A 26953-nucleotide genomic window follows, 5' to 3' on the forward strand; every position below is an offset into this window, starting at 1 on the left:
ATATACCTTTGCCAGTGGGCCCACAGACACTCCAGCAGGTTTGCTGCGAGTCAGGGGAACAAATAGCCTAAAATACATTAAGAACAGTAAAATAAATAAGTAAAACCCACCAACTGAAGGGCAAAGAAACAGCCACAGGAAACATTACCTTTAAAGTAAAAAAGTACTGCTGCCCAGTTTGAGGGAAAGGCCATACCTAGTCTGCCTAGCAAACTGCCAGCTTATATAGGGGGGAGGGGGAAGACACACCTGGAACCTGTTCGGAGGGGAGTACCTTTTAAGGCGGACCCATGTTCTTAAGGTGGACCAGTTCACCCTGTTACACTATCAACAGGGTTCACAGTTCAAAGGTGCTACAAAGCATGAGAACAACAGCCAAGTTCCACAACTATTTCTACAAAATGGAGAACCAAGCCACTGTGGTCTTCACATGCCAACCCTGCACAAGAGGCGACCTCCAAAAAAAATGGATGCATTTTATGGAGCAACTTCTGCACCCCATGGTTTCGGTACACTGGAGGACATTTATTTCCCCTCTTTGGATGCTGCTATCACAGGGACTGAGAGGAGATTCAATCAGAAAAGCATGTGCGGTTTTAAAAGTCTCATCTTTCTTCATGGGGAAATGACTCAACACTGAAAAGCTCATTGAAGGGAAGGAAGCACTTATCAAACTCAATATGGAATTTAAGTGCAAAGTATCAGAAATGGAGTATGAACTGTGAGGCACTTGGTATGGGCTCCACGCTGGACTGTGGCATCTTCCCTGAACTGCTGAAGTTCAGCAAGGCAGGGAATGGATTGCATTGCACTTACCGGTGCTATTAGCTGCCATTCCTATGATGACGGCAGAGTGGTGTTTCAGCGCAAAGAAACGGGCGCTGAATAGACTTTGCAGTACCGTGACCCAAGGCCGCTTATAACAACTCCTTTTATTAACAGTGGAGGCCGATCTGACCAGCGTACTCAATTTGAAGGAAGCAGTGGATCACTTTATTCTATGTCCTCGGCATGTAGACTTGAAAGGGTGAGTGAATAATTCTGCTTGTATCATTGCTGCTGGTTGTAGTTTTGAAATATTGTTGCTTCTGGCATACTGTTGATTTTGGTTGAGGCTACATACTGATATTGATATGCATTGTATACCTTACTTGTTGGATTGTGGTGCCTTGGGGCCTCTCTCTCCCTTACACACACACACACACACGCTCACTCTCTCCCTCGTGATTCTTAATAGAACTCTGGTATCTACTGTATGTATATGAGTAACTGAGGTTGCTTTTCTCTCGGCATATTGACGTGTCAGTCTCTGTTGTCGTCTTTATAAGGTCTGTGGTTGTCTCACTTGATGGTAGTGTCATAGTGCAGTGAATAAAAGGAGTAACGCCTGCACACTTGCTCCATGCCACAAAAGTTTACTGTTGACAACGTTTCGATCCTCCTTGGATCTTCATCAGGTCAGAAAAGTTTGAAAAATAGAAACCATGCCCATATTTATACATCATGCACTCCCATAGGCTGACAAGCTCTATGGTGGCAGGTGTGGTTAACCATCCAAACCGCCCAGGGTGATAAACATCCAAAAAAACATAAATCAATAAAGTACATAGAAAACAAATACATAGAGCAAAAAACAGTAGTACAAAAGCCATACTTCAAAAATATCAAACATACATGTATATCAGATATATAAACATAATATCACATACAGAATCCCATATATCAAAAAATACTACATAACCTACATTCAAAAAAATGTTTTTGTATTTAGTTAAGGAAAAGAAGAAATCTTAAATTCATGTAAGAAGTTGGGTCTTAAACCCTTCTATAAAAAGTCAGCTGGATCGAATCACAATAAGGAAGAAATAAGGAAAAAATAAATAACAATGGAAAAACATACAATACAGGTATGTGTGGCAGGGTCTAGAAAAATACCCAGTGCCATAGTGCAGTGCCATGGTTATATTTGGGGTGAACACTGTGGTCTTTATCAAGTGGCACAGTTGTGCATTATGCTGTCTTTAATTGATTGCGTTGTCCATGGTACTGATTAATCCTTCATTTGTGTACGTATAGATTAGCCCAAGCCCACACTCTCTTCACACCCGCTTGACAGGCTGATTTTTCAATCCTGTGCATGCCTCTGACCCCAGTTAAAAACAATGTTTTAATTTTTGCCAATGTAGTCACAGGAGGCAAAATTTCAGGCATAATCCTCGCCACAGAGGATCCTTTAACTAATCTTTGTATAACAACACCTTCTCTGTTCTCCCCATGTCAGGGTTCTCCTCATGAAGGGGTTCCTGCCATCTACAAAAGGATTTTACTACACAGTCACATGGATTACTGCCTGGCAATTGGATTATGAGTATAGAACAAGTCCTCAGTCTGAAGAGGCAAAAAAAAAGAAGAAAAAACCTTCCTTTCCCCCAATCACATTAGTGCTGCACAGAGCTGCCAATTAAGAAGCAGTCTATGGTGGGTCAGCTTGACTTTTATTGGCTAAACAAATTTGAGGAAAGTTTGTGGTTTTGACCTTTTTGCTGAATTAAGGTAGAACTGGAGGCATATAGAAGCAAACAGATAAGCTGCAGACAGAAAAGATAGACAAATCAACCATTTCTTTATCACAACAGATCAGGGAGAGAAGTGGAGAGAGAGAGAAAGAGAGCGATAGGGATCATATCCTGCTTGTATCTATAGATGTGTTCAATTATCCACTTATATGGCTGTAAAGGTAAATTCTGCTATTGTATCATCCTACCCAGTGAAATTAAGTTATTTCCTATTGGCAAATCTCTCATTCCAATAAACTGTCCTGGACACTTAATATCCATGACACTTGATTAGAATACACTGATTAGCTCAGGAGCACTCCTGCTGCGTTTAATGTCTTATTAATCCTGGCCAAAAGATCCATTGAACTGAAGAGACAGGCACATTCGAGGACCCATCAGGGAGGAATATAGAGCTCACTTGATGCTGATAGTGAAAGTAATCAACAGCATTTGCTGCATATATTTTGCATATCGTAAACAGAACACAAGACGGTATGGGAATGAAGGATTACCAGTGTCATCAAATCTTTAACCTTTTACGAGTTTCCCTCTCAAATGCCTCTAGTATGCAAAAGGGACAGCTTCATATGTTCCTGCAGGACTCAACGTTGCGTGAGCATTTTACTTGCATTTGCTCCTAAAAATGCGAATGAGAAATATCACACATGAGCTCCTGTGCGAATATATTTCACCTTCTAACCGTTGTCTACACTGTAGTTTTTTTTTTTTATCTAAACGCTACCGCTGTGATCAATGTGTTGGTCATTGTTTTTATAAATACAGTTTCCAAATTTGGTGGGGAGTAAATGGGCATCAATCAGAGCCTTTAGTAGATTAGGCTGTAAGCCACGGGAGAATTCAGTGGGTGAGATACCTTGAGGATAACGTCAGACTCTTATGCAGACTCTGTAAAGAAAACCTACGTGATGAAGAGGATGAGGAAAATGTGGGGAATGGAGCCGAAGTGACGAGTCAAAGTGACAAAGAAGTTGAAAACGGTGCGGAAATGGAGCTAATGTTAGCTGCTGCCAACTAGTGCTGCTGCACCAGTTAGAAGAACATGTGGCAAAAGATGTTCCACTGGTAAGAATTCACCAACAACTTGTTTTGCAAGTACTACCAGGCCAATTTGAAGATGGCAGGCAACTCTTCTTTTATGAAGGGGAACTCCCATTAAACATATCTGAAGGAAACGCATACAGTACCGTGACTTGAGCATGGCAAAAGAAAAACAACCACTGGTGGCAGCTGCCCACATGTGCTCCTATGAAAAAATGTTACCGTCGAGCCCTGTCCTCCTGTAGACCATTTTCAAAGAGTTCCTTACGTTTCATATATCTCATGCATTTCATTCCATTCAGTATTACACAGCACTGTACACTGGACCAATGCTGGTCACTCACTACACTGCCTTCTGCAACAAAAAAACATGCCACATTGGTTGAATTTAAAACGTTATAAGATGTTGAATTACTATTTCAAACAAACCACTGTTGATGCTGCCGGAAACAAAATGGTGTGTGCCAGATAATTTTTCCCAGTAAAGACCTACTCAGTGTTTAGATATTTAGGCTATATTGTCTTACATCAATAGATAATTGCAGAGCAAACGTTCATTTGTTTGAAAATGTTGCAGATTATTACTTTAAACAAAATGTATATATAGGAAATGAATTCTTCAAGTGTACAATTACTGAATGGGAAAGCATGGCATATTTACAGAGGGGATCATGAACAACAGCAGCTCAGCCAGCCGTGGGGAGGTCAAAGGGCCAAAGAGGGTATTGAAGGCCCATATGACACTGGCACTGCAGGCCGCAGGCTCACAAAGGCAGACAGTGGAAAGGCACATCAGCCACAATAATGAGAAGCCCTCAGTCAGCAGGAAAACAAAACGGTGGTAGTCAAGTTCTTTGACAAACCATAAATTAAAGGATAAGGCTAAGGCTAAGGATAAGGTTTTTTAATGCATTGCTTACCGTCAACAAATCCTATGAAAATAACAAAATCAACAATGCGTTTGCTCTACTCCCCCTTTGCTCTACTCCCCCTTTCTGACTTCCCACGTACCGTTTTTAGCCGGCTTATTAAGTTGTTTGAGGAAAAAGTTGGCTGGCCCGGTGCATTGCGATGATGAAATATGCTGCCCAGAGCAACTGCATGGCTCTTTGACATGTTTTTAATCGTTTTTTTAATACAATGGAGTTCTATGGCTGCTGGGACATGGCTTCATTGGGCACCGGCTACATGGACGAGACTTGTTGGCAAAACAAAATCATTGCTGATTTTGTTATTTTCATAGGATTTGTTGACGGTAAGCAATGCATTAAAAAACACCAGCCTTATCCTTTAACCTTTCATAGACATATGTAAAGGATAGTGCCTGTATCCTATGCTATGACTGAATGATGATTGATAAATTGTTGACTAGTTCAAATTTCTGAGCAAGTTTCTTTCTTTCAACCAGTTTGATGCTATGGTGTAAGTATACCAGTTGAATTTACTGTCTTTATTGTCACATTGGCCAGTGCCTACACTGAGTCCAAAACACCAAAGCAATGACTGCGTATCGACAAAATCAACAAAAACAAGAATCTCGCAGATTATCATTATAAATCGGTATAAATTGATAACCACACTAACATCAAACACAGCACATGGCCTTCGAGTGTGTGTAGAAGAAACTCTTTATTAGCATAGTGTGAATACTTCTGACTTCTTCATAGATAGTTGTCACTCACGTTCAACAGGACATTGGTATTGTACACAGTATTTTTGTAAACATAATTCAGGAAAGCCAGGGCGTATTTGTCCACATTCGCATGTGGCAAAGTAGCCGAGGGTTACGCTGAAGAATACATCTCTAAATAGTTCATCTTAGCTATACATCAAACACCATGTTATGACAGTAGTAGACAGTTACGTTTAAAATACTTTACATTCACGGTTTGTTATAAACAATTTGATAAATACAAGATTAGATATATAACAAAAGAATATATTTATATATTTTTTATATCTTCTAATATTTTCCACATATGTTTGATTTTTTCTGTGTGGCTTTATTCCTGTCAGTAAGGGTGTTTTGTTATGGTTCAAGGTTCAAATTCAACTTTAATTTAGTCCCAATAAATAAAAATGAAAAACAGATCAAGAGAACCAGAAGATAACAAAACATTGCTAAGAGAAACATTTTGGCACTTCTATGGTGGTGAATAAGAGTAACGTGACAAGATATGCTGCAAATGAAATTATAAGAGTTGTTGTCATGCATCCAAACATAACGGTCAATATACTCTACAATGAAAGAAGCATTTGAGACAGACAATTGTCACCCTTCCATATACTGTACACTAACAGCATATGGTACAAAACCCCAATACACACACACACACACTCTTTGGAGGAGAAGCCACAGATATCCTCAAAAGTATTGACCAGACAACGATTTGGAAAGTAAAAGTCACACAACAATAATACACAACCGTTAGTAACAGTTACGCCATTTGTTTTGCTGAATTTTCCACCTTCACTTGACTGGGAGAGCAGGCACTGACCCAAAAACTGAACAGTAACTTCATTTTTACTGCAACCTAAAATCTGGCTTCTCAAACACAGATTCAGCCATATCTTGTATCACTCATAATGAGCAGAGGTCCCCCATAGAAAAAAATAAAAATAAAACTTTACTCCAGAACTACTACAGGCTTAATCTTTGTTTGAGAAACAGCCTAGTTGCGAGACTGTTTGGCCTTTCAAAAAAAAAGATAAGAGGTGAAATTATTTTCATGAAACCTTCCTCAGGACTTGTTTTAAAGCTTTGGAGCGACCACAATACATGCTTAAAATCTTCACATGCATTATTCCCTTTTCTGTAACACAAGGTGACACAAAAGCTTATTATCAGGCCTTTTTTCTGTTTCCTGTTTGCTCAGTAGCTCGACCTTGGTGCGCTGTACTCTTTGAGTTTAATATCAAAGGACTCGGTCATTCAGAGTGGATGAACAGTATGTGTTCAAAACCGAGAGGATGCCATCCACAAACTGTGTTTGCTTTAGTAGGTTCCTGAGTCAACGGAGTTTATTTTATTTCTTGCCGTACGGACTGTAAGAAACATGGAGTGTCTAGCTTGATAAGGCACTGACACAGATAAGCCACTCCGGCAACAGAGCGGCAAAAACAGAGACTCTCTCCCAATAATGACGTACATTATGTGTACATCTACACAGCATTATCACGGGGACAAGAACTGTCATTAATTCTATATCATCATAGGCCAAAAAAAAAGTCCAAAAACCCAAAGCAAAGTGAACAATTTTGGTTCCCCTAAATAGCAGTACACATGGAAATGAAAATGATTTTGTGTTGATTTTAGTGTCTAGCCCATTCAGTAGACATTAACCAAAGCAGAGCTTTTGCAAAGTCATAATAAAGATATGTGCAAATGCACATTAACATATAAAAGAATGTTGATGTCCATGGGCAAACAATCAGTAAATGCTCTGCATGGGGTATCGCTGTTGTATGAATTGCATGAAGCTGTAGAAATGGTTTCACAATGTAACAAGCATAACTTTGAAATCAAAGTGCATGGAAACTACTGAGTGAGTTGACGACAGCCATTGGCAGTCAGTGGACAGGGAGAGGAGGGAGTGTGTTGGAAAGGCTGGAGCCCGGTGCTCTCCTTGTCTGGCCTCCCACTGGCGGCTTGGAGAGTAGAACCTGTCTTCTACACAGTGACTCCAATACACCAGATGTGAGGGTACAAGAGGGAATTCTGGGTGTTTCTCATCAGATTGCCAGCCAATGCTTGAGCTGAAAAACAAAAAAGAAAATGTTAGGTATATTTTGTTATGGAATGTTTGGTTTATTTCATTTAGGCTAGTTACTTCCTTACTCATTTCTGAATTTTGTTTTCATTATACTGTTTCTCACCTTGGTGAATATTATTGTCATTTAGTTTCTTTTATCTTTATCTTTTAATTCTATTGTTTTTATAAGCCCCTTGATTTTTTTTTTTTTATCTCACCTGAACCTAAATGTATCTTTTTCTCTTCTTTGTTTTCATCATTTTTATATTTGCAAATAAACTCAAAATCTTCATACATTTAATTTTACATACATTCTCTATCAATAGTCAATGCACATGTCAATTCACAAATAATTCAATGTGTTCAAGGTCACAGTAATTGAGTTTTTTCAGGCCACTTCAAGTTAGCACATTTAGAAAAGCACACAGATGCCTCCTTACTCTGAACTGCCGTACGTCGCCCTCAGCCACCCGATGATGTTCATGTTCAGGAGTGATGCAATAGGCTATCCTCTGCAAAACAAGTCGTTACAACACATCACATCATTCTCAACACATCTGACACAAAGAGCCTATCATCATCAAGGCAAACATAAACCACACCAGCCCTTTAATCTATCTGAATAGATGTACCCAAGAACAAACAAAGTTTATCTGGTCTGCAATGCTTGCCTGGTTTTATGGCATTTACTTTGTAAGCAGTGATGACTGGCTGAGATTAGCCCATCCTAACTGTCTGGTGAACTCCAATTAGTACTTTATGATCAAATCAGAGGTGGAAAGTAACTACTCAATTTTTAAAGTCTGCACTTTTATGTTTTATTTTTTAGACATAAGCGGGTGTATAGTCAAATCTAACATCTATAGTAAAACATGAATTCTGAACTTTATCTCTGATAAATGATGGTACAGCTTTGTTGATATGCATGAGCTACAAAGGAGCCTTCCCCAAACCTTGGGATGAATTTACTTTATCAAGTTATTTTGAAGGATCATACCAAAATGTGTAATTCATTTTGGTTGTGGAACAGGTACAAATTCTCAATGGCTTTTGTGAAAAAAAACCTCACTAAGTACTTGAGTGCTTCTTGGTACTGTGATGAACTCCCTTTTACTAGAGTAAAAGTGTAAAAGTGTTGATACTTCCAATTGCACTAAATATTTCTATTTCAAATTTGCTGGAGGAGCAGGACGGTCTTGGAGGACATGGGACAGCCTAAACACTGGCAAGCAACGAGGGGAAATGCCAGCGTGACGAGGGGAAACAACAAGGTACAGCAGAGTGAAGCTGACACTGGCCGACTGCTGAGGGATCAAAATAGCCCTCCGGTGCTTTGATGATTAAGATCATAAACTCTCAATGCTTTGAAGCCATCAATTCAACTGTAAGTGTTCTCACAGTGCCAACATCAGCAAGTTGAAGAGGAAAAACTTCACTTACAAAAAAGATTATGTTGTTTTCAGTTTTTGTTTGAAACCAAGAACATATGCACTACAAATCCCTCTTCAGCTGCGACCCTACAATTTGTCAGTGTGTATAGTGACATGTATAGGCTACTGTCATGCACTGTCCATTTGCACTATACATGAGATCCTGTTGTGCTTGTACTATGTACGTCAGTGTGAACTGTGAAACTCAAGCTTTCAATAAGTGTCTGCGTCAATGTCACTAAGACAAATACCTGTAAAATCATTGTACTTGGTGGTTATCATGATTCTGATTGTGATTGGGTCCTGACCAATGAAATATCAAGCTGCATAATTTATAAAGCAGCCTACAATCAATTTTTTGCCCCATCTCACCGATCAGATGTTTGGATACTGACCTCTTTGAATGTTCCTGGCATGCTGAGGAACTTGTATATGGCGTAAAAGGGGACAAACAGCATGGAGGACATGGCCACGCCCCAGCCCACGATGTTGGACCACTGAGGGAAGACGTAGTCGTCGTACCTCAGGCCTGTAGAAGTCACGATACTGGCTATGACCACAAACTGGGAAAGAGAGTGGAAGAAGAGGAAAAAGAGAATCAGACACAGATGGAGTGTTAAATCTATTTGTTTGGGTGTTGTGGTTGTGCTTGTGATGCTTGCAATCTAGGAAGTGAAGCTTATTCTGCTGCTACACTCATTGTAAGTCGCTCTGGATAACAAAGTTGACTACAATGTAAATGAAAGAAAGGAAGATAGAGACAGAGAGAGTGAGTGAGTGAAACCCAGGTCAAAAACCCAAACATCCGTATCAGAACAGATGCTAGTCTGTTGGGTCCCTCTGTAATTCCTCTGAAACACATTATTAATGAAATTGGATTGAGTTGAGCTGAGTTCAGTGCGCTGTTTTGACTGAACGCACAGTTTCCCTCTGGGATTTGGGCCCACTGTAATAAACTATTCTTCCTCTCTGTAACCTGATTCACCTGTTGTGGACTGAATTTATGACTGAACTACTGTATATGAACTCTGTCCCCCGGAAACGTCATTAGCAGTTATGTATCATGGAGAGGTCAGTATCCCCCTCCTTACCTCCGACTGAATATCAAAGGCCACAACATTCCTCGTTGTCCACGCAAAATGCCAGCCCTGATAAGGCCAAAGTGGTGCGTGCAGCTGTCCTGACATCTGGCAGTTTCTCTTAGATGTGTTACTGATAATGAACCTGAGTCTGTTTCATGCCATAAGACTTCAGCACCAACTTAAGCCTAGGATTTGCAGCTTGACAGCCTTGCAGCTGGGGATATAATACTGGCTGAGGCAACATTTCATGTTGCTATTATGGATCACTGAGGTGCAGTTCATGATAAATGTTGCAATACTTCTACAGTACTTAACTACACTAAATTAGGAAATGTTTTCCATTGCCTCTTTTTTCCTATTTAAATTATGGAGATGTTTCATGGTCACAATCAAATAACAGAATTTAAAGAATTGTTGAGTGTACAGTAAAATACCACTCACGATGACATGCAGAATGTGTGTGGCTCTAATTTATGATTAAATAATGTGATAACAAATGTGGAACCAACATGGAGAGGAGTTAACCGAATGGGAAAACAAATCAAACTGTCAAAACCAAAAATCTACACAATCCAATGCATCTTATCCAGATTTATCTCGGACTCAGAAAGTACTGATTAGGAAAAATATGTGATATCAATACACTATGTTGGCAAAAACTAGCCTGGTGCCAGGTGCTTTGCTCTTTGCTTTCCCCACAACCTCCCACTGTAGCTCAACAGAGCCACTCCTTAGCTTCTGTCAGAACTTGAAAACTCATCTCTTCACAAAACACAGTCTTCACTTTACATACCCTGCTCCCTGCCTTCTTCTCCCCCTAAAATCCCATTTGTCTCTCCCCTAGCTTCCGATTCTACATGCATCTGTCTTTTAAAAAAAAATCTATTTCATCCGGACTCTTATTTCTTTACCTAAAACTTCTCTATCATACATACTGATACATTAAAACTGCAATACTTAAATTCTATGCATCAGTCACTTCATACTACTATTGTTAATATTGAATTGTTTTGTTTAGTTGCCACTGTGCTTGCATTATTTTATTTTTCATTCTACACTTGTTTGGAATGCACCATGACCTCAGGAAAAAAAAAAAATCATTGTGCCCTTATGTGAGGTAGAATGACATTTGCATAGTTGAATTGAACTGGATTATTGTACTGATGCACTCATTCGCCAATTGCCTAAACATTGAAAGTAGCCTCTGCAGTGCGTTTCTCTCACCAGCAGAAAAGCTGGGCTGACAAATTTCCAGCACAGCCTCCAGTAGAGACCTGGCTTGAAGCCCATCATACGCTCAATATCCTCGCTGAAGCGGTCCACGCCTGGAGGGGAGACACAGAGAGCTAATGTTACTGTGGGGAGTAACGTCATAGGCAGGCAGCATTCAATCAATATAGGCTACAGCGAGCTTCTTGTGCCAAATATGCAACAAAAGTTCATACGTCACCCGCATATTTCTAAAGCCAGCTTGGTGACAGCTGTTATCACTGTTTGAGTAACTGTTAACATTATGATTACCGTTTAAACGGTTAAAACCTCATCTGTCATATTTTATTGCAGGGGTAATAGAGAATAATTATTCACATTCACCTATCAATATGCATAACACACTGTGTAGAATTTATTGTTAGCATTACCATTATTGTCAATGTGAAATTCTAGTTTGGAAAGAGTAAACACTTCCCTTCTCAGTATTGATTAGCTGTAGATGAAATTGTGCATCAAGGTGTATCTTTGGGGGATGTAATGCTTAGGCTATTATCAACAACCACAATGCACATCCTGATCAACTGACACAACAGTTACATTTGTGGTGTCACATGGCCTAATGGGTTTTGCTGTATATGCTGACTGTATATTTTGATGTGTTGCACATGTATCTGGGGTGTGATAGTAACAGTCGGCATCATTTTATGTGAATTGATTCCATTGTGTTCCTGCCAACATCAGTGTGAGATATGGAAACATGATATAATTTAATGCTTTCTGTGAAACTGTATGTTTACAGTATGATTTTACCCATCTGCATGATGAATTTTTATGACTATTATATTTCAGTCTAATTTGACAGGAGAACAGAGCCCCAGCACATAACACCCTTTAGGCCTACGTCCATTATGAATATTCATAAAGCCATCAGCAAGCCAAAGAGACTTATTACAATATTGGTTAAACCGAGTTTACAAGGAAATCTTATTCATCCCTGTACTGCACAAGTAAAGGTACAAAGAGATGAAGAGATGAAGCTATGAAGTCCATCACAGCTTATTGCTTTATCCAGCAAATCACTGTAAACATCATGAGGGCTGTCCAAAGTTTTCGCTAACAAACAGGTTTCGATTAACTTTTCCTTTGGGGTTAGGGTGAAGGGGATAAAATTGGATTTTGTAGGGAAATAGAAAATATTCATTAAAAATATGTATGTCGACTTCAGAAAAGATCTAATGCCGATCTAGAGTGGAATTTCTTACCGTAAAACCATGACACTCCAATGGCCTCAATCAACACAGCAAACAGTATAGAGGTCCCTGCTGCATAGTTATCTAACAGGGTCAGCACATAGATCCCACCCTACAGGGAGAGAGAGTGAGAGAGAGAGATAAGAGAGTGTGTGTGGGAGGTGTGTAAATCTTCACCCATGGATAAGTGGATAAGCGGAACCTTGCTGGACAGTCAATGAGGAAAAGTGCCTCAGACTTTATAAAATGTACTGTATGTCTGTTTAGCACTTTGAAGTGTTCAGCTAAGAGTTAGCACAGGCTAAACCAGTGATTCTCAACTTTTTTCATTTCAAGGACCCCTAATTTAGTCCACATTTGAGCCCCGGACCCCCATTTTATAAGATTTTGTCTCTCAAACCCAAATCTGAGAATATTTTTATTGTCAGATATGATTTTGTCCAGAATTCCATGACTATCTGTATTGTAGATAGAGAGATAACAGTCAAACTATGATCAAAACAGTCATTCTTCTACATTCTTTAGTTCTCTAATTGTGTCAAACTTCTTGTAAATGAAATAACGGTGAAGTTTAACAATTCATCAGTTTGCTGGGGACCCCCTGGAACCCCCTCAAGGACCCCTGGTGGTCCCCAGACCCCACGTTGCAGCCTGAGAACAGACAAGCCATCCTAATGCCTCACATGGATGAAGAGGGGATTCCGCCTGTCTTTTGTATAAGCAAGCTTTGATTTGGATCCTGAGTGGCACAATCTGAATCTTGTGCTTAGGAGCCAGCATGGCAATGGCAACGGCAACATTCAGATTCGCAATAGTTTTATTGATTAGATTAAGACAAGAAACCATGTGAATCGCTAATATGAAGCCTTTCTGTTTCCAAAGTCTGGTTCTGTAATCAGGGACTTTTCTCTTGTACTAATGCCATGTGAATGAATGGGGACTACAGAGAAAAGCAAAACAAATTAATTGCTTTCTGGGTACAGCTTCAATTGAATCCTAATTTTTCAACAGAGTATGATGCAATTGCTCCTTTGAACATTTTTCCAGGAGGTCCTGTAACCTGATTTTTAAGGAGTGAACACTAAAAACATAAAATCATAAGACTCTTCCAGGCGCTCACAAATGCTGACATACAGCGGTAGAAACCCCTGTTCACTCATTTATCCTGCATTTACACTACAGACAGCTCTTGACAGTTCTGATTGGTATACAGCATCAAATTAGTATATTTCTAAAACAATATTCTAATGTCTGGCAACCAACTGGGTGCCAGACTGTTCCTTGTAGTTGCTGATGACTGAAAAGAGAGCAAAACTAGACTTAACAGCAAAAAAGCAGGACTTCTACAGGTAGGTGAATGAGAAAACTTGAGAGACTGCTGTAAGTGATGCTATAAACCTAGAGACTGACATTAGTAATGCAGAGGAGGGCGACCAGGAACGTTCCAAAGGCGGTGGCAAAGGTAAAGATCTTCCTGTTCTTCTTGAGGATCTTGAAGTCGTCCGTTAGGCCCGTGATGACCGCCTCCATGCCACCCATCTGGTGAACACAAACAGAGAGCAACATTAATGTCACAAATCTGTATCCACTAAAGGTGTTCTACTGTTGACAGGGTTCCTACACATTTTCCATTTCAAAACACCATACTTGTCCCAGACTTCGATTTGAGGATTTCAGTCAAGTGTTCAGTATGATGTATGCTGATAGTGGTTGGGTAATATGATGGTCAACCAGGCCAGATCACTTTATATTTCACAATACCAAGAAACCCAGTAAGAGAACAACAACTACATAAAATCCATGATAATATCTGTATCACAAGTTAACAAACCGCCAAAAGAAACCGTTCTAGACATACAAACCAGAAGTATGTGCGATAACATAATTTTCTCCAGCATCCCCAGAAGTACATCCCAGAGACTCTGATGGAGCCCAGGGACTCTCTATGTCTCTATCTTTTATGTTTATATCATACACCATATCGAGACTCAAACATAACCACTTTGAACACTGTACCAAATCCGGAGAGTACTTGGCTGGTCAAATCAAATAACAACATGAAAAAAACTATTATACCAGCCATTAAAAACTGTGGAAATACCATGTACTCTCCAAAGGACATATCAGCAACATTCCATTCTTTTTATAGTAACCTTTATAAATCAGAGAGCACACCAGATGCCTCCATAACTAAAACATTTCTGGACAGTATTATACTTCCAAAGCTAACAAAAAATCATGGAACTGCTCTAAACAAACCACCCCCTACCAGAGGACTTGGAGAAAGCACTTCTTTTGATGCCAACAATAAAGTACGTGGATCAGATGGTTTCCTAGCAAAATTTTAGAAACATTTCTGGATAACAATATCACCATTATTTATCACAATGACCAGTGAATTTTGGACCTTTGCTACCATCCCACCCTACATGAATACAGCAGTTCAGTTCTTCTTCTTCTAAAACTAATATAGACCCAACTCTCTGCTCAAGCTATCACCCATTATCTGTCATTAACATAGCCACCAAATCATCAGCAAGGCTCTGGCCCTAAGACTATAATCCATAACACCCTGATCAAACAGGTTTCATTAAAGGCAAGCATTCCTCTAGCAACATGCGCCACCTATTCAACCTAATCAGTATAGCCAAAGACCATAACAATAACACAGAAATCTTATCATTAGATGTGGAAAAAGCATTTGACTGTGTAAATTGCTCTTTTTTATTCACCACATCAGAAAGATTTGGTTTTGGGGAGTCATTTGTTCAATGGATCAAAATTTTTGTATAACTGGCATTGTTTCATAACGTTTTACACTCCACAGAGGTATTGGACAAGGATGTCCACTCTGACCTCTGTTGTTTGCCCTGCCACTGGTATCACTACGTTTAATCACTACGCTCATGAAGATAGCCTATATGCTGATGATTTATTATTATACATACAAATGCCTCAAATATCACTTCCAGCCATCTTCAGTCACATCAACACATTTTATGCCATCTCTGAATATTCTATCAATTGGTCTAAACCCATTTTTCCCCCACTAAACAAGCAGGATCAGTCAAATGCTTTGACCTCCAAACTCTGTCAACATCCCAACAGGTAATGATATCTTGGCATTGATATTTCCTCCAACCTTCCAGACTTGTTTAATCTAAATTTCACTCAAATCCTCAGAACCACTGAAGACAATTTAAATTGGAACAACGTAGCACTCTCACTTGCCCCCCGCATTGCAGCAGTTAAAGGTCCTGGTCTGACCTTTTTGAACCCAGGATATCACATTTACATGGTATGCACCTTAGACCAATTTATTCTTAATAAATTAGGACATCCATTACATGCCTGCCATTAATTTACTTTTCTTCAATTTGCCACCACAACACAAAGTAGCATTGTGCCACTTGATACTTAAGGTAAAATATCAGCCACCAAATAAAGATGCCCTCTATAGGCCATCTCATGAAGCGCATCATCTCTCGAAGCGACAGATGCCTGACTGACTGCCTGACCTGAATTTGCCTCGTGATGCCCTCGGCTGCACCGTGGGAAAAGGAAGAAGAATCCTAACAAAAACAATAGCATTCCAGAACCTGAGGTGCTTGGAGAACCACAAAATAATGGTGAAAAACACACCAACAAGAACAATTTACAACAACAACGTCACCTGCATATGCTAACGTTAACCTACAATCCCCAAAAATTATAGATCCCCAAACACTTTCAAACTATCTCAATGGCCCGTGAACAACAATGGCGACTGGTATATTTCAACAAAATTAGGAAAACCTACATCCAACAACCATTTTAATGGAATATCCAACAAACATTGGGCCTCATGCAAAAGGTGGACTCGTACGAGTGTGCCATGTTCTCTTAAAGTTCTCTTAAATCGCTCGTACGAGTGATTTAAGAACGAATCTGTTCATACGAGTGGTTCTTGCATGAGGCCCAATATGTACCTTGCAGCAATAACTCTAACCAGATAACTTGATATAACTATGCTGGCTCTGAGAACACTTCCATGGACATTTTAAATCACACAAAAAAATTAAATGGAAAAATGTTTCAAACCACCGCACTGAAAAATTAAGCCACAGAAATTGTCACTTTCAACAGGGGCTCATAATGCAGTTTAGATGTGCAGGTAGCCGCAGACAGTGCCTCCTACTTTCAGTTCAGCAGGTACTTACATTAAAGTTTACACATACATGAGTTCAATATGCATTAGAGGAAAAGGAACAGCCAGTTGGGATCCCATTTAAAATCAACAGACCTGCATATACATCAGTGATCTTTTTACAGCAACAGAAAACATTTTTACACTATATATATTTTCCTCAATCAGAACTACTTTTGCCCTCCACCTGGTAATCGATTCAGATTCTACTGTGTTATTTCCATGTCATGGCAGACTAAGCGTGCACATGTCAACTCATATGCTCATCTCATTCACAGTGAAAATGGCTGCTTTGTGTATGAGAGAAAGGTCCCAGAAAGGTTTCTGTGTGTGTCAGTATACAACACAGAATTTTCCACTGAATATTTTGGGGTTAAAGGGCGTGAGGCAACCTCGCTGGGAAAGTGCTCCAACATGATGTATGGATATCATTATTACCCTGCAGGGATCTTAATGTATTTTTCTGTATGTCTCCACTGTATGTGTATGGAAAAGTTATCACTGTTTTTCTTTTCAACCAAACAGGGTCAGAGACAGGTTGATAAACTATAATTGGACTAAGTTTAAGCTGTTTGTCTTCTAAATAGATTAAATACCAGTGTCTGCACCTTAGTATATGTTACAGTACTGACATATTTTACCACTGCCATTCATCTTTCACCTTTTTCTTGTTTTTGTACCACAATGTGTTACCTGCTCAGTTTTGTAAATTGCTTTTTACCAATTATGCTTTGTGTCAGCTTATTGGTATGTGTCCATGGATATAGCAGCGCTATTCCTGTCCACTCCATCATGCTGTACCATTCTGTTTTAATTTATGATGCACGTATGTGTCTTGCCTGTTTTTTCACTGTGTATGTCTTTCATGTTTTAACTTGTAAAGCACTTTGTGCCATTCATCTTGCTGTACAAATACAATTTTACTTACTTACTTACCAACAGCTTTTCTTCTGACTCTGGTCATGTGGAAATAAAGATTCTATTCTATTCTATTCTATTCTATTCTACACACACTAGCCATCAGGTAGTGTCAGGTGGTGGTCTGAACTCACCGAGCTGTCGATACCCAGGGTCAGCAACATGATGAAGAACACGATAGCCCAAAATGTTGAGCCAGGCAGTGTAGAAATTGCTTCAGGGTAGATGATAAACACCAGTCCTGCCCCTATACTTACAGACACGAATACAAACAGACACATGCACACACATATATCCATACCCATACACACACACACACACACACGCATACACACACACACACACACACACACACAATGTATGACTTTCATAAACATGCCACATAATTTCTCATACTGAATACATGTAAAGAGGCATATACAAAGTACACTGCTTGACAAGATGTTGGAGAAAAAGCAGCCTTTGCCCTTCACTTGGCCTCATCATCAGGCCATGTTTTGGGCGTAAAAAAGATAAGACAGTAATGGATAGTGGAGAAAATACTGCACATTTTGTATGTAATTTTACTGAGCTCGGGAGTGTCCATCCTCTAGGGGAAAAAATGTATTTAATGAAAAACAAAGTGTTAATTTGTGCATGTGACCTACCGTTGTTTGCGTACAATATATAAAAAGTGTGCCCAAGTTACATAAGAAAGTGTGCAAATAGATAAAAAATGTGTGCATGTGATATCTTAATATATAGAGCCAATCTGTGTTAGAGTAGTGTGGTAGCAGTGTTACCAGTAGTTAGTGTATTGTGTCTGTGCGATCAGCACTTACCCTCTGTGGCCACATCTTCTATTTTCACCCCGTGTTTGTAAGCCATGTATCCGAGCACAGAGAAGATGGCAAACCCTGAGAAGAAACTGGTGACGCAGTTCACCGTGCTTGTCAGGAGAGCATCCCTAGAGAGAGAAAACACACACACACACACACACACACACACACACACACACACAAACAACAACAAGTAGATTGAAAGAGAGCTTCTAAATTCCTACTTTTTCCAAACCTTACGCTCTTGAGCAGATTTGGAAATGTTGGCTGGATGTAAAAAAGAGACTGAAGAACAGTTTTATTTTTTCCATGCTTTTCCACTCTGTCAGAATGTGTTGTACTGTATGAGCGCTGTTGCAAAAATAAAGAGATCAAGATTTAAAATAATCAAATCTCCTGCAGCAAAATTTATTAACCTCCCATAAAAAACACCCTGCCAGTATCATGCTAACAGTAACAGTAACAGTTGCTAAGAGAAACATTTCCACAGTTTGTCTCACTGACATTTATGAGCCATTGCTAAAATCACTGAACTGCTGTTTTTCTGTGATTTTAAAAGGTCGGTACATTTAGAAGCTTTTTTATGAGGGTCAGGGATTTGTGTTACTTGATGTCTTACATGCTTTCCATGGGTTGATCTTCAGCCAAGACACTGTGTTTTTCAGAGGAGCTATTCAGGTTAATGAGGAGTTGGTGGATTTTCAGGTTAATGAGGAGTTTGTGTTCTCTCCCCCTGGTTGGTGGTTTCATCTATAATTAGTGTGCTGTTCTGTGGGCTCTAACCTGTGATTGCCTGACAAAATGAACAAAGTCAACTTGACCTCGGCCACCTCGTGGGCTGATGCAGAGGAAACCTCTCTATGAAGTCTTTTCTTCCCCTTCTTTATTCTTTTTGTATTGCGTGTGGGCATTGACAGAAAATTTCAGTTTTTATCCAGGCCAGATCTTGACTCTAGCCCAGGTCATTACACACATGCTTACACACTCCTGCGCACACTCATATGCACAAATACATACACACACACGTGGTACCATCAGCTAAATGGATATGACAGATGTATGTTGCACAGCTACAGTTTATGGCAAAAAGGAGTTGTCTGTTTAAAGGCTGCTTAATAAAGGCATGGCATTTCTATTACAGTTCCTGAACCAGTTAGTATATTATAAGTGACAGACCATACACTATTCAACTTTCATTAAGTTTGGATATATTCTTTTTTTTTAACAATAGAGAACAACTGAGAACTGCCCAGCACAACCACAGACCTCCACTGTTGACCACTGAGAAACTCCACTGGAATACAGTTTGGGGTTCAGTGTCTTTCTTAAGGGCACCTCGTAAGTTGCTGAGGGGGGAGACACTGTGACTGATTCACTGCTCTACTCCCTGTGCAGATTTTCTCAACTGGTTTGGGCATTCAAACCCGCAGGTCATTTGTCACTCTGAGTGATGCAAATCCCACCTGCCGCAGTCAGGTGGGATTTCACTTCAACTTTGGAGGAAGGTGGAGGAAAGGGCAGGACAGGAGAGGAGAGGTCCACAATGCTTACAACATACTGTACTACAATAAACACACTGATCTACACTGAACCCTTTGTGATGTGACTTTGCATTACACTTTACCCAGTATGAGATTACTGACTTAGCTGGGGGTGCTCCAGCAATTAAAACATTTCAGCACTATCTATCTCCTATAGACATTCGGAATAGCTCTATCAAGACGTGTTTGGTCCACTGGGTACATTATATTTACCACCAGGATAGGTCAAACTGCTGTATTGCCAGCAGCATCTGCCTCCCACAGTACTGCTGTATCCTATTAATGTGGAAAAAGATTAGCAGAGCTCACAACCTCACAACCTGCTGTCTCCAAGGGAGAGCAGTACTATGACAGAACAGTAAACACACAGCCTTTGGCTATAATCTGGCAATCCTGTCTGGCCTGCACTTTATCTATCCTGTTAACACCTGGCCAGAGGGGTCAGCTGGATAGATTGACATCACCTCTCCTGCTTCTTGATCCAGTTAAACACAGGAAAAGAGACTGCATAAGAAACAACAGGAGGCTATATTGCTATGGGCTTTATTGTGGGCTTTTCAAGATAGCGAAAATGACATCGTTTGAAGTTAAACAGCGTAAGGTCTTACCTGTAGCAGTTGTTGTCAAATTTATTGTAGCTGGCAAATGCAATGAGCACACCAAATCCTGCTCCTAGCGAGTAGAAGATCTGGGTGGCAGCATCAATCCACACCTAGGGAAAGATCAAAGGGCAACAGCTTAAATGTGGGAAAAAACAACTGCTTCCGAAGTCTCAGAAATCCTAAAAAAGGATGCTCTCAGGAGGATTTAAGGTGCTTAAAATGCACATTTCCGAAACAGCTTTACAGCTTTACCCTAATTACACATCACCTTTTGGCTCTACTTCGATCTTAATACCTAGAAAGTATGTTCATTTGGCGCTCACACTATGCTCTGAAGGGTCAAAACAGTTTGTTGTATGTGTATCCTACTGCCTTGCAGCAGGCTTCATGTTCATTGTGCCGTCTTTCCCACATCACTAATGTCATCAACAGACTCTGGTAGGTCAGTCAGGCATCAGACCCTTCACTCCTCTATAGCTGTGCACTTTAAACGTCATCATGGTTTATAGTAGCCTAGCAAACTGACCTCCCATCCAGCTCTAGCTGAAAGGTGACGGTCTAGAAACCTGAGATGGTGCTAAACAATAGCTAGAATACAGTCAACCTTTGACTGTAGCATTTTATTGGTTGCCAGATACAGTATGTCACTCAAATGAGGGTAGGCAGCGCCATTAAGTTGAGTGCCCAGAATATTTACATGTGAATGTAAATATTAACGCCCATCATTTGGACCAACCAGTGGATACAGCTGTAAGCGAGCTTGGCCTTGTTTTGAAAGTTTTTTTAAGATTTATTTTTGGCATTTTTATGCTTTATTGACAGAGAGATAGTGTGAGAGAGAGACAGGAAGGTATGGGAGAGAGAGGGGAGGACATGCAGCAAATGACTGTGGGCCGGATTCAAACCCAGGTCGCTGCGGGAAGGACTGAGCCTTATGTGGTATGCACCCTACTCGGTGAGCCACCGGGGTGCCCCAGGTTGCCTATTACTTTTAAAAACATTTCTGGGTTCTTTTGTTGCAGTTACTTTGCATGGACCACTGCAATATACTGACAGATAGAAACATACAGTATATATAAATATATTCATCATCATGACACAACACATACTGGCATTTTATAATAAAGCACATTGTATAAGGAGCACTTTTATGTATGTATGTAATATGTTATCAACTATGTTTGCGAACAGTTCATTGACTATATTAACTAGCAAGTCAAGTAGCCTAAGGATACTGTATTCTCCATAGATGAGATTAAAGCAGCTGATCAACTAGGGAGCCAGAGGGCTGAAATCATATTCATATAAACTGCTACTTAATTAATATCATGAGTAAGGGTGCTTGTGTTTTAATCAATGAATGGTCATTTATGTATGGGAATGCTTGCTGTCAGTATGTATATAGAGATGGTTAAAGGGTCTTGCAGCTAGTCAGATAGCTAAGTGATGTAAGGTTGATCCAATGCTCCCTGCATCTCTTAATCATGAAAAATAAGGAAACATGGTGGTGATTTGTTGGCTGTCAGTCCTCCCCACTTCCAACATCAAGTAAATGGATCAGGCCACTTGGTTGATATGTCTTTGTGCTTTTTGCCTTGTCAGATTTACCAGATGAAAACTGAAAACCCCAGTCGGTTTCCTTTGGAGACCTTTTGCTTGCAGCTCCAAACACATAGTTGGCATTTGCAGCCTCTGTCAAGTGGAACCTAGGAATCCCTGGTTCCTGGCTGTTTTACAACATTTGAATTCAGTCTATACATCATTGCTACGGATGCGCTGCAAGACTGAATGTGTACTTGTTCTCCTAACTTATCACATATGCATCAGCTACCCTGGTGGAAGCTTTTATCTAAAGTACCATACAGTACCATGCATGCACACATTTTCAGACTGTAACTGTTGTTGGTGCCATACTCTACCCACTGGATTACAGGAAAACATAAAGAAGCCTCTCTAAATCCACACAGACACTAATGTGAATAACTCCACAGAGGAGTGTGACTGAAAGGTACAGTATGTGATACTTTACAGCAGATAGGTAGCATTGCTCTTTAGACCAACAAGCCCTGTCTCTAACCTTGGGGTTATTGAGCTGTTTGAAGTCGATGTGGAGGTAGGCCCTGATGCCGTCAATGGCCCCTGGTAGAGTGATGCCTCGGATCAGCAGCACAAACAGGACCACGTAGGGCATGGTGGCTGTGATGTACACCACCTGAACACACACACACACACACACACACACACACACAGAATAAATGGGTAAATGGCCAATACTGTATCAAAAACAAGTCATATTGCCCTTTTCTTATTCCACCCTTCTATCACTAGATACACACACAGACACAGGACATGGCCGATAGCTTATCATAACAAAAACATTTCCCATTCCCCTTCACAGACTCCATCACTCCATGAATTGTATGATTATGTGCTAAACTAACATAGCATGCCAAAATCCTGACAAAGAAAGAAAGACAGAGAAAGAGAGCATGATAGGGCACAAAACACTCATGTATGGCAACAGTGGTGACTTATTACACTTCCCTTTACGGCTGTATTCATACTGTATGCTACATTTGAATGCAAGCTTGAATGCAAGTAGCTACACAGTCTAATATAATAAATATGTAGGGATGGGACAATATATCAAAATTCAATATATTGCAATACAAAAATGTGACAATATGTATTGCAGGACAGAAAAATTAATCGTGATATTAGCTCCATTTTATTCTGATGTCATTTACCTTCTAGCAAGCCAATGCCATTGCTAGAAAGATTTGTGGCTCAGAAATAAACATAAATCTGCACAGTCATACATGATATGTACTATGCAATCTCCAGTATGTTTTGCACTGTCCCTTTGCATTGTATGTGAGAGCTTAATGTCCCTGAACCATGTACAGTATGCCAGTATAAGTAAGTTTCTCTGCATGTCGAAATATCTCTGCCCCAGTGTCACAAAGACAAATTCCTGTACATTTATTGTAGTTGGAATAAGAAAGTGATTTAGATTCTAATTCTTCTTCAGAAGGAGAAAATAATTGGAGAAAGCAAAAGACATGTTGTGTGGTTATAAGTGGTCCAGGACAGCACCTTGCCCGAGGACTTGACACCCTTCCATAGGCTGAAGTAGAGGATGAAGACCACCACCACCAGGCACAAGGACAGCTCCCAGCGAGGTGAGCCCAGGTCCTGGATACCCCTACTCTCATGAAGATGCAACACGCCCCGCCTGCAGAAGGCCACACCATGATTAGACAGTTAAAAAACAATCAAAAATGCTGGGAACACAAAGACATTTCTGCGATGCAACGTAAGTATTTCTAAGCTAATGCACTTTTATTACTACAAAACATCATGTGGTGGATTTTTTTTTGGTATGGCAGGTTATTTTCCCTGGCCATCCTTTAACAGTTAATTGTGTTTTTGTCTCGTGGGCCCACCCAGGTTACACTTGGCTGGGGAAGACTCAACAGAGCAGCCCACGCTTGAGGAGCCTGAGGTGGAGAATGTGTCAGGACTGGGACAGAGGCCCTCTTAGGACAGGCATAACGGCACTCCACCCACTACCACCATTTCAAACCATTCACTTTTCTGTAGACTCCGTCACTGAAGTGAAATAACTGATTCTTGTAGTAAGTTCTTGAAGTAAGTGCTTCTTGTAAGTGAAGACACTGTCTTCACTTACAAGAATTTTATTTCAAGACGCAACGTCAAGTGACCTTTGTCAGGTATCTGAATAAACACTGCAATGGGGCCTGTATAAACCCTATAAAATCCCCTGATTTGAGCATTAAATTATACAGGACTTTAAAGAAAGAAGTGTAAATTTGATTCAGTGTCTGGTATCAGACTTGGTAAAAGCCAAATGATAGAGGTTGGATCATACAGCCATCTATGGGGTTTGCCTGGGATTTGGCCCGAGTTAACCTCTCTTTCTCTTTCTGTCTTTCTCTCTCTCTCTCTTTCTCTGAGACAAAGAGAGAATACACACACAGTGCTTTGACTGAAATATTTTGGCAGTTAATGAATCAATAACAAACTCCATTCCCCCAGCGGCGAACACCTACTGTCAGATGAGGGTGGGCGTTCAAAGGTTCAAGTGTTTTATCATCACATAAATAACCAAGGGGAGACAAATGGTGTCTCTTCCTTCCCTATCTAAATATTGTTTCCGGCTGTGAGCTCATTCCTCGAATGTCTGGTCAGAGTGCTGCAAGGAAGCACGCCACTTCAGTTCAGAATGGAGAGAAGGGGCAAAGTTCACGAGATTCGTGACACAACAATTTTGTTGCCACTTAAGACAGGAGCCGCTGTCAGACAGTCTATTGTCTTGTTGTCTGGTGACATTATGGAGCCACTGCAGAAATTTTAGCATTCGCTTGCCAGGCTGCCTCATCATTTTACTGTGTCAAATGTAATCATGTTCAGAAGAGGAATACCACAGAATTTCAGCTGAATACATGTTTCATGCATTAGTGACATACGCTGTTGTCTCCCTTAACTAGAAATGAGAGAGTTTATCCTAAAATGTTATGTCACACTGATCCTACATTAGGAAAAATGAAAAAGGTGTCTGTGATAGTACCGACTATGTTTTTCTGGTGACAGGGATACATCTTAGAGATTCAAACTGATGCTAATACTGTATAGCTCAAGTGGATTAACTAAATGCAACAAACATTGAACCAGTCCTCACATCAATGAATCCCACTCATGATCAATGGAGTTGTAATCAGGTTGGTGTCACATATTAAAATCTTTCTTCCCTTGTTCCTAACGTTGGGAATAACTTGTTGATGTTTGACTTGTTCACAAATACTGACTGAGCTGTCCTATGGCATCAGAAAAAAAGAAAGAAAGGGAAATCTTAAAATGAGTTGGGAAACACAATGGTTCACGCTCTGTTAAATTTATAACCCCTAAGCAGATGCAGTAGATCATGGAGATCTGTCCGTCCAGCTGAAGCCTCTCCTAAAAGGCAAAGAGGAGCAATGCGTGGATCCAACAGCAAAGACAGACATCAGGGACAAGACATGATGTTTCACTCTCAGATGTGTCTCAAAAGCACAAATGCACTGCGGAAAGGATTGCATTTTATTGGCATATCAATATCTCGCAGTGGACCCTTTTCATGCACTTTTGTTCCCCCGTGTGACGTTCTGGGTTGATAAGTAGAGGATCTGCATCTGGATCTGATACTCAGGATGCTTACACAAGAGCGCGTCACGAAAAACTTCAGTCACACGCAAACTATGTTCAGTCCCAGTGGACCATGGGATCTGTGAGACCCGTCTTCAGCATCCTATTTAATTACCTTGGACTGATAATAAATTCAAAGCTATACGGTCTGGAGGGAGGCAGATAGAGGAGTGAAGAAGTATGTTCATCTGAGAAGGAGAGTACATAGAGTCCATGCTTCGCTCTGAACTAGGCCCGGACGCCAAGTGTTGGTGTTGTGATGCCCCAAGGCCTCCTTGTTCATCTGATAATGCACTGCCAGTAAATGCTCCCCATAACATCAATCCATGTCCCTTTGGCCCAGTTACTCTAAACATAATCACTCTTATCTGCACTCCCTGAGCTGGTTATGCTGCTATCCCAACACTCCATGTTGCTGCTCGGTTGGTATCTGCGTACTGTAGGCTGGCACACCACTGCATGCAACCTGGGCTTGATGTTGGTTACAGAGCGGGAAACAAGGCATGTAATAAAAAAAAAAAAAGAAACCAAAAAAGAACAGAATGCAGACTTGAACCTCTTGACTATCAAAACACAGCTGATGGGATTTATCTAATACCAATTATTTTCTCCTTGTTAGTTTAAAAGTAATCCTTTCAACAAAATATGTTAAATTGGGTGTGAGATTGAAGTGAAAGCAAAGCAATCTTCTTAGAGTCTATGCAATTAGATCTTTTTAATGAAGGCCATTTATCAAGTCCAGTTATGCCTGACGTTAAGGCAGATGTGGTTGCTTCAGGATGTGGGATCTATAGAAAAGGTTTGTGTGCTGATGAGACAAGTTGATGTTATATGGGATGTTTATAGTATGTAACCTGATTTCAATGTTGCTAAAAAGTATGCCACGACTATTGTGGAAGTACTGGTTATATCAGAGTCTGACCATAAGATATAGATCATGCAGTTTGGCTCAAAGTGCCAAGGTTCTTTGACATGTTTTATCAAAGCCATACATTATATGTACTTGATTGATTACAACTGTCATTAGGAAGTGATGGACAAAAAAGGGCTTGGAGATGAATCAGAAGAGTTGAATTATATGCCCGATTTAGGCCTTTTAAGGTCTTTCAAATGTTGAGACTGACCTTTGACCTCTCCTTGTGACCTTTGTGATAAGCCCACCCCAACCGCTAGTGATGCGCGGATTGCAGCTATATCCGCGGGCACCGCGGTTAATCCGCGGATCGGGTGGGTCGGGTCATAAAAATTAACATTCTGATTAATAGCGGATGGGTTGCGGGTGGGTGAAATAATACATCATTAATGAGGAAAATATTAATTACATTCTCTAAAATTGTGGA

The 26953-nt window shown here is 40.3% G+C and overlaps 1 protein-coding gene across 1 annotated transcript in view; it reads right to left on the bottom strand.

The window, feature by feature from the left end:
* Nucleotides 1-5234: 5234 nt before the first annotated feature.
* The window catches only part of slc6a2 (solute carrier family 6 member 2), a 35455-nt gene continuing 13736 nt past the window's right edge, over nucleotides 5235-26953 (bottom strand). Inside the window, exons 5-15 of the mRNA XM_071531596.1 lie at nucleotides 23505-23643; nucleotides 22486-22620; nucleotides 20415-20518; nucleotides 18269-18393; nucleotides 17582-17694; nucleotides 13754-13882; nucleotides 12356-12455; nucleotides 11106-11206; nucleotides 9195-9362; nucleotides 7810-7881; nucleotides 5235-7373 (exon numbers count right to left, since the gene is read on the bottom strand). Coding sequence (XP_071387697.1) covers nucleotides 7350-7373; nucleotides 7810-7881; nucleotides 9195-9362; nucleotides 11106-11206; nucleotides 12356-12455; nucleotides 13754-13882; nucleotides 17582-17694; nucleotides 18269-18393; nucleotides 20415-20518; nucleotides 22486-22620; nucleotides 23505-23643 — 1210 coding nt within the window. The 3' untranslated portion in view covers nucleotides 5235-7349. The remainder of the gene's footprint in view (nucleotides 7374-7809; nucleotides 7882-9194; nucleotides 9363-11105; nucleotides 11207-12355; nucleotides 12456-13753; nucleotides 13883-17581; nucleotides 17695-18268; nucleotides 18394-20414; nucleotides 20519-22485; nucleotides 22621-23504; nucleotides 23644-26953) is intronic.

Source organism: Centroberyx affinis, unplaced genomic scaffold (assembly GCF_046629955.1).
Source record: "Centroberyx affinis isolate AG114_WGS23_722 - 3 ecotype Tasmania unplaced genomic scaffold, CSIRO-AGI_Caff_v1 ptg002101l_1, whole genome shotgun sequence".
Lineage (NCBI taxonomy): Eukaryota > Metazoa > Chordata > Actinopteri > Beryciformes > Berycidae > Centroberyx > Centroberyx affinis.